Raw genomic sequence first — 9,049 nt, 5'->3', positions numbered from 1 at the left:
GGGGCTGTATTTAATTGTGGTCTGTGTTTAACTGGTGGGGCTGTGTTTAATTGGAGGGTGTGTTTAATTAGGGAGCTGTATTTAATTGGAGGGGGCCATATTTAATTAATTGTTATGAAACCAAAAGAAGCAGCAATTCTGCATTGTAAAGCACACCAATCTGGGCAAACCGATAGTGTTAAAGGAAATCACAAAGCTGATCCAGTAGCAAAAATGGGAGCAAACGAGAAAGTAATGGGAGCATTAATTCCTCAAATGACAATAAATATGGGTGAAAAGCACTCCTCACTGGAACTGCTGTATTTACGTTAACACCTTCTATATCTCCTCCTCTGCCTTTCTTTTTTTTCCCTATTCTCTAGCTATTCTCTTTCCAGAAACCTCTCCAAGGCAAGAATTATTCCAAATCACAGAATGCTTAGGTTTGAAGAGAGCCCTTGTCTCACTCATCTTGTCTCGCTCTCCTGCTCGGGGCAGGGTGAACCAGGGGAGGTTGCTCAAGGCCTCCACCCAGCTTTGCATCATCCTCAAAGGCGCTGAAAGTGTACTGTGTTACATCATAGAACTGGAGAATAAAGACGTTCAACAGTGTTGGCCGAAATGTTGGTCACTGAGAGATGACGCTGGTAACTGTCTGCTCGGAGGACTTTGTACCACTCATGATATTTGGGCTTGATGGTTCAGCCAATTTCCCACCCGGCATCCACTTCTTGAGCCCCATCAGCACCACTCTGCCCAGAAGCACACCATGGCTGAGGCCTTGCAAACGCCCTGCACACAACATGCCTTTCTTGCCCCTCTCCATTGGGGTTCAGCAATCCCTTCCTTGTCCTTCACGTTCCTGGAAATAGCTGCAGGACGACATGTCCCATCCCCTTCCCAGGGAGGGAGGTAGGGTGGCCAGCCTGTTATTCTCCCAGTTCTTAGTCCAGCTCTTCTTGAAGATGGCTTTGAGGTCTGCGTTTCCTAAGGACCCCAGAACCATTCTGGTGTCTATGGCACTTTTGAGAGCACAATCCAGAATCACGGGCAAGGGCGACATAGCAGACTGGAGCACTTGCAATGAGCCTGTCCAAGGCAGCTGAGATCAATCTCACTGGGGTTTGTTCCTGGAGTCACACACAGAAATACCAGGGTTCCGTCAAGCATTGACATCTGAGCTGGCCTCATGGGCTCCTTCTGCACCCAGGGATGTTCAGAGACAGAGTCTCTCCATTTTACACACAGAGGCAGTGTCTCTCAGGCCTCCTGTTGCCACTCCCAAAGTACGGGAGGCATCTCAGCCCTGTGGTGTGTCACCCTGCTCTGCACTCATCTGAGATGTCCCACGTCATGAGGAATGGACATGGGGACCTCAGTTCAAGGAAGCACATCCCAGTGCTGCATTCAGGCGGTTTCCCACGGGATGTTCCTCCCAATATGAAGTGACCTCAAGACCTTGTCTTTGCCACACGCCTTCAGGGAACCCCAAGAAATAGTTGATGGTGTTTGTGCTCACTCGTGTTCATGTCACCTCGTGTACATGATGTGCGTGCTTACATCGCATCTGTACAATACAAACTTGGACTGCTGAGCTACTCATTCAGTGCCCCTCCATGGAGGGAAGAACAACCTCTGTGAGCTGGGGAGAGAGGCCAGGGCTGGAAATGGTGGTTGTGAGGGGCCAGTCCATGACGATGCCCTGGGGCAGCTTCCATTGGGTGTCCAGTGCACAGGGGCACAGCCCAGCCCCTGCTCTGCTGGTCCTGCAGGTCTCTGGCAGGAGGCCTGGCTGTGAGAGGACACTGCTGAGTGCCCAGCCCTGCACACACACACTGTTTATCTCTACACTGCTGTTTCCACCTGCAGGCTGCTTTCTTGGGCATGTCTTGAAGATGAACTTGAAGAAGACCTAAGCCTTCAGGCACTGCCCTATGAACATCACTTTCCATTATAGAAGTAGTGTTATGGAGGCCAGCTCTGTCACAGCAGTGCCCATTGCCTGTCCCTGCCTGCGCTCACAGGACTGACACACAGCAGGACGGTGACCAGGCTGCCAGAGCACTCAGGCCTTGCACCAACACAAGGGATGAGAAGGAGAGTGTGGGAGTGGAACGAGAACAGCTCTGGAAGGCCAAGCGCTGGTGTTCCCTGGCAGGGCTGCCAGGCTGGACTCTTTTCCCCTCCTCCCATGCACACAAGAGCTGTCCCTGCAGCTCCAAACAGGTCTTGCGGGAAGGATATAGTGAAAATCAATTTGCTACAGGATCCTGTACTTTGTTTAAATACACACAGATCATGGCTCCTCATTTACACAGCCAGTGGTTATAAAAGAAAAGCAGACAGTGAATAAGAAAGGGGATGACAACATTATCACAATAAAAAAAAATGCCAATAACAACATAAAAAACAGATGAGAGGCTGGACCTGTAAGTAGTTACATTAGAACTGCTATGTAGAAGCAGATGTGTGGTTTATTGTTTCAGAAAACACTTAGATACGAGTTTCCACAGGGCATCCTTGAGCTCCTGGTTCCTCATGCTGTAGATGAGGGGGTTCACTGCTGGAGGCACCACCGAGTACAGAAAAGATACCACCAGGTCCAGGCTTGGGGAGGAGATGGAAGGGGACTTCAGATAGGCAATCATAACAGTGCTGACAAACAGGGAGACCACGGCCAGGTGAGGGAGGCATGTGGCAAAGGCTTTGTGCCGTCCCTGCTCAGAGGGGATCCTCAGCACGGCCCTCAAGATCTGCACATAGGACAGCACAATGAACACAAAGCAGCCAAAAGTTAAACAGACAGTACCTACAAGAAGCCCAAGTTCCCTGAGGGAGGCATCTGAGCAGGAGAGCTTGAGGATCTGGGGGATTTCACAGAAGAACTGGTCCAGGGCATTGCCCTTGCACAGTGGCAGTGAAAATGTATTGGCCGTGTGCAGCAGAGCAGTGAGAAACCCAGTGGCCCAGGCAGCTGCTGCCATGTGGACACAAGCTCTGCTGCCCAGGAGGGTCCCATAGTGCAGGGGTTTGCAGATGGCAACATAGCGGTCGTACGACATGACGGTGAGAAGAGAATGCTCTGCACTAATCAAGAAACCTAAAAAGAAGACCTGGGCAGCACAACCTGCATAGGAAATGACCCTGGTATCCCACAGGGAGTGGGCCATGGATTTGGGGACAGTGATGGAGATGCAGCCCAGGTTGAGGAGGGAGAGGTTGAGGAGGAAGAAGTACATGGGGGTGTGGAGGTGCTGGTCACAGGCTATGGTGGTGATGATGAGGCCGTTGCCCAGGAGGGCAGCCAGGTAGATGCCCAGGAAGAGCCAGAAGTGCAAGAGCTGCAGCTCCCGTGTGTCTGTGAACGCCAGGAGGAGGAACTGGGTGATGGAGCTGCTGTTGCACATTTGCTGCTGATGAGCGTGGGGCACTGTTACAGGAGCAAAAGACAGTGACGGTTTAGATGAGACTCCTCTGAGCAAAATCAAAGCCATGTCTCATACACCCTCCCCTGCTCCACACCCCTTGTCCTTTTCCAGACCTTCCTTCGGGTCCGTGGCTGAGCCCTGGGTGCTGCTGGCTGGAGGTGCCGTGAGGAGCAGGGCCTGTGCCCGCTGGCTGCCCAGGAGTCAGCCCTGCTCTGCAGCAGGGGTCATGGGAACGGGGGGCAGGGGACAGACCTGGGGTTCAAAGTTGTCATCTGAAACTGCTGCTGGTGAAGAAGGACCTGTCAGCATCTGCACAGTGACAGAGAATGAAACAGGATGGTAAAATGAAATTTGAAAGGTTTGGTTTTTTTACAGCTTCACAGAATCATAGAATGTTTGGGATTGGATGGGACTTCGAAAGATCATCTAGTCCAATCCTGCGAATCCCTTGGAGAGTGTTCTTGCATGTCAGAAAGTCTCATCATTTATGCTGCAGGGAGAAGAGAGCGAGTCCTGCGAGACCAGAGGATGCCAGTGGGTCAGTGCAGAGTGAGGGCAGCTGCTCTGTCCCTCTGTCTTGCTCCAGCTGCCCTGGGCTGGCACCTTTCTGAGATGGAGGCTGATCACACTGCCATGTTACCCTGAAAAGCCACCAGGCACTGCTGAGAGCAGAGGTTTGCAGGTTGGAAGAAAGGACAGGTGAACCTAAGGCTGATGGGTTCAGCAGATGTGATGCTGCTGCTGTCCATGGGCAGAGGGGTGGCTGAAGGGATGTTACAAGGCCTCTGGCAGATCAGCTGATCACTCAGACTTGCACTTCAGGAGTCTCAGTGACTTGTTAAAACTTGAGAGCTCCTTTTTCACTTATCCCTTCCTCCATCCCCCCACCCTCCAAGTCTTGGAATAGGAGACTGAAAGGACAGACTCGGGAAAACTCCTTATCTTTGTAGTAATACCTGTATAGATCTTCTCCCTGAAACCTCCAATTGGAAGCAGTCTGGAGTGATCTGGAGCTGTGAGTAGACCTGGCCCACAGAGAACCCAGCAGCAGAATGACCCTGCCCTGCTGGGGGTCGCTCCTTCCCCCCACAGCTTCTCCCCTCAGTGTTGTTGGGATCTCCCCGGGCAGGCTGAGCGCTGACCCTGGCAGGCGGCAGAGTCCCTGCCCCGGCACAGCCCTGGGGTGCAGGGACCCTGCTCTGCAGGACAGCCCTGGGCACCCCTGCCTGCACATTTACATTTACACCCCACCGCCATCCTTGGCAGAACACAGCATTCATGTCTTGTCACTCTGACGGTGCAGAAGGCAATCCCTGCTCTGCAGCACATCCTCTTCCTTTGCATCAGAGAATCTCTGAGTGTTTTACTTACGTCTCTTGCAGGCTCTGCAATGTCACAGCTTTCTGAGATCCTACCATGATTTGCAGATGCAATGCCCTGCAGCCACAGGCATCATATCTGCGAAGATTTCTCCCACAGTGATCTCTCAGCATCCTCCCACCCCAGACTGCGTTTCCCTGTCTCTCCCTGGCTCCTCTCCCCTCGGTGCTGCAGGCAGAGCCCTCAGCCCTGCTGCGCTTTACACAGGAGCTGCTCCTGGGCAGAGCTGTCTCTCTGCAGCGCTGCCGCTTGCCATGAGCTCCCTCTGTGCCAGGAGCCCAGCCCAGCTCAGCAGCACAGGAGCAGCCCATGATGTCCCTTTCTCTGTCCCCTCCTGGTTCCCTTGTGGTGTTCCTGGATCTCTGGGGGAATGTCCCATGAAACAGTGTGAAGTAATCAGTGATGTTTCTTCTCTCACCTCTACAGAGACACTTCTTTCCTGCAGTAGCATTTTTCATATTAGAAAAGAATTTGGGCATGAGAACCATTTTTTCTTGTCCCATTGTTAGAGAGGACACACGAAAGTTATAGCAAAGGATCCAATTTTTCCAAGCTGGGGAGGAATATCTTCAGTTGAAGGCATTTAGCCATTTTATTCTGGTTTTATACTCCTAGGGCTAGAGAGACATTCAGCAATCTTTGGCCATGTCATGTCTGCTCTGAGGCAAAGCCTTTGCACACATGGGGTCTTGGACACTTGGTACCAGGTTTCCTTGGGGCAGGTCAGAGCTGGGCTGGTGCCACAGCTGGGGTGGTTCAGCCCAGATGTGAGGCAATGGCCTCAGCCAGGGACCTGACTGGCTGAGCTGGAGCTGTCAGTGTTGCAGACAGAGCTGTGACACGGATGGAATAAAATGCCAAGGCAGGGTGGCAGAAGTTAGTTCGTCTGGTCTTCAAGGACAGCAGCCTCCAAGCACAGCAATGGTCCAGAGCAAAACTCAGTCTAGAGCTGTAAGGCAATTCAAGGGCCCTATAATGAGCTGTTCCTACTGCAGGAACAGTTAAAGGAGAAACAAAGACACCGTGTGGGTACTGATTAATTTAATAAGGGAGAGAAGTGATATTCTCTGTGTCTCTGGTCCTCCATCTTCACCAGCAAGGTCTCCCAGGCCTCTGTGACTGGAGGCAGAACAACCAGCAGTGGATGGGGATCGAGTCAGGGGTCACTGGAACCAACACAATCCTTTCCAGTCTATGGGACAGGAGGGGCAGCATCCCAGGAGCTGAGACAGCAGGACCATGTCACAGTGAGGCCACTCTCCAGCACCTTGGAAAGCTCATGGAGACTGGGGGGACTCCCTGACCACTGGCAGCTCTCACACATTGGGTGCACTTTTCAAAAATGGCCAATGGGTGAGCAGGGAAACTAAGGGCTGTGCCCCAGAACATGTTCACTGGGACCCCATTTCTGGGTGTCTGAAAGAGAAGGTGACGGGGTTTACCCAGGGCAGGTTGTGCCTGTCCATCCTCTTTGCTTTCTGTGAGGAAAGGACAGGGTTGCTGGATGTGGGAAGAGCAGTGGTGGTCTGTTACCTGGAAGTCAGCAAAGCATTCAGCATCATCCCCCACAATATTCTTGTGTCCAAGGAAGGATATTATGGTCTGTGTCAGTGTGCAAGTAGATGGGTAAAAACCATTCTGGATGGTTGGGCTTGGAAAGGTGCTATAGAAAGGGAGAAACTTTCCAATCCTGAGGACAGTCAAGCACTGGAAGCTGTTTCCCAGGGGTGCGCATCCACTCTACCCCAGAAAGTGGCCAAGATGTGTTTGGATACAGCCCTGAGTAATCTGGTCCGACCCTGCTTTGAGCAGGAGGTTGGTCAAGACACCTCCCGAGGTCCCATCCAGCCTGAATGATGCTGTCCTTTCATTCCCTTCATGTTTTCAATTTAGGGACAGCTTTCAAGTTCTCCCTGGCCACAGGAATAATTCACATGAGGTGCAGGGCTGCTTTACAAGTGCCCCCAAACAGCCCTGACCACATCTTGTGCATCCCTTTTCATTTGCCCCCACCCAGGTTCATCTTTTTTGCTGTCCTCATGCCCACCTTGTTGATCCTTTCAGAGCAGGTTGCTCAACAGGTGAGAGCATCCGTGTACAGAGTCTGCACACCAGCCAGGCAGCAAAGCCATCGTTACAGAAATGGAGACGAGGCTCTTGCCCACCTCCTTGCACCCAGGTGCAACTTGTCTGCTGAGATTCTCGGGAACACCTGAACTTTAAGTGCAGAGCATGTGAGTCCTCGTTGGGTATCCTGGCTTGTCTCCTGACCCATGTGGTGCTTCAGGCTGTGAAGAGAATCAAAACCAACTCTTTGGCTGGGGTAGTTTCATTTTACATGTCACGAAGGGCAGATGAAGGGAGCTCAGAACTCCAGTCTCTGCTGCACCGTTGGAACTTCAGAGACTGGAAATGCAGGTGACGGTGTGTGTCAGTGCACACCACATAAACATTCTGGCTTCCTTTCTGCCTTTGCACTGACCTGAGATCTGTTCCTTGGCCTTCTTTGGCTAAAAAAGAAATAAAACTGCCCTATGTCACCTGCCCTCACTCCAGAAAAAAAGGAGGAAAAATTATGAAAGAGGGGTGATTTAAGAGCAATTCTGTCCTAGGAAGTACTTTTAAAATCATAAATCTGGTAGAAGTGAGAGAAAAAGCTCTTAAAAGAACTCCATGCAAGAGGTTATCCTCTGAGACATAGCAGCTCTTTTAAGAAGCAAGAATGACTGATAGGAATGGAATTAAAAAACTTTAGTTCATCATCATCATCATCATCAGGAATAAGGAACTCCCTGTTATTCTTATTAGTGATTGTACCACTTTTCAAAAACATCCTTGAGATTGTCTCTATTTTTCGCTGGCTCCAAAACTGAGCCTGCTCAGATTTTGAAAGGACTGCTTGAAATCTCTGCAACTCAGATCTCTACAACTGTCTCTCATCGAAGATCTTTTACCCCAGAAAGGGGAAAACTCCCAACGCAGGCACCAAACCAGTGCCCAACCTGCCTGGAGAGCCAGGCGAGTGGTGCCACACAGCAGCCGACCTCGGGGGCAGCTGGAGGTGATGGGAATTGAAATGGTTTTGACTCAAATCATAATTTAGGTTGGAAAAGACCCTTAAGGTCCTGAAGTCCAGTAGTAAATACGACACTGCCAAGTCCACCCATTACACCATATCCCTAAGCGCCATGTCCACACATCTTTTCAATACCTTCAGGGATGGAAGCTCCAATCCTGAGCTGGCAGGACAACACTGTCTGCAGTCACACATAAGATACCTGTCATGGCTGTGACTTCAGAGTTTCTCACACCCTTCACTGGGCAGGGCGGGTGTTGGGAGATGGGCGCACACTTCAGTTTCCAGATGCCAGGACAGAGCCCAAGCCATCCTGCCCTTGCGCTCTGGCATCCCATTTCTTGAGATGCAAAGCTGCTGGGGCTTCTGTGGATAATCATGTTAAAAAGCATCAATAATCATTTGAGTCTTTGTGTAATTTCTCTAATAGTGTCAGTATTAAAAATAATAATAATTAAAAAAATAGAAAAGGGTTCATCTGCCTACATATAAATACCTGCAACACAGCAGTCTGCATCTGTGGTAGCCCCACGGCCAGTGCCAATCCAATAGGTATGTGCAGTATAAGGCATGACACCCCATCCATAAGTACATATCTAAGTGGTTCAGATGAAGGGTGGTCTGGCAAAAATCACCCTGTTCCTCTCCAGGTGCATGGACACTGCTCATGTGCCTCTCCAGGGAGTGGCAGAAGCTGGATGTCCTTCTCGGGACAGACTCCTTCCAGGAGAGACACAGCAATGGGAGTAACTCCTCAGGTCTTCATGGCATTTCACTCGGCATCAGTTTTTATATATTTGTTTTTTTCCTGAGACTACTCTTTCTGCACAAATGCTCACAAAAAGACACCCATTTAGTAAAACATGGTCATAAAGGTGCTGTTATGGACAAGAAACCTCACCATGAGCTCTGGAGGGAGGGAGGAAGATGATAATAAGCACCAGGAAGAAGCAAGAAGCTCAAGGCCTCTTCTGAAGAGTGAGAGGCCCTGAGCAGCAGTGAGCGGCCATGTGTGGTGTGGGAGGGTCAGGGGATGTGAGGTAGAGAAGGGTGATGGCTGATGAATTCAGCAAATCCTTACAACCATGTCTGAGCCTGCAAGTGGGATGTGGCTGATGTCTGCGGGTGGAGGAGGAATAGGAGAAAGACTTTGGGGGATCCTGGAAAGAAGGCAGCCTTCTCTTGG

At 50.8% G+C, this 9,049-nt stretch overlaps 1 protein-coding gene across 1 annotated transcript; it reads right to left on the bottom strand.

Moving 5' to 3' along the window:
• Nucleotides 1-2,453: 2,453 nt before the first annotated feature.
• LOC135999380 (olfactory receptor 14J1-like) lies at nt 2,454-3,386 on the bottom strand. Its single transcript, XM_065652937.1, has one exon. It carries the CDS (start codon nt 3,384-3,386, stop codon nt 2,454-2,456), a length of 933 nt encoding a protein of 310 aa, XP_065509009.1.
• Between the last annotated feature and the right edge of the window lie 5,663 nt (nt 3,387-9,049).

This window comes from Caloenas nicobarica, chromosome 28 (assembly GCF_036013445.1).
Source record: "Caloenas nicobarica isolate bCalNic1 chromosome 28, bCalNic1.hap1, whole genome shotgun sequence".
Lineage (NCBI taxonomy): Eukaryota > Metazoa > Chordata > Aves > Columbiformes > Columbidae > Caloenas > Caloenas nicobarica.
Note: the sequence above shows the minus strand (reverse complement) of the source record. Positions and strands in the feature narration are given on the sequence as shown.

Coding starts and splice junctions, on each gene's coding strand:
- LOC135999380 (XM_065652937.1), bottom strand. CDS start 3,386: ATGTGCAACAGCAGCTCCATCACCCAGTTCCTCCTCCTGGCGTTCACA.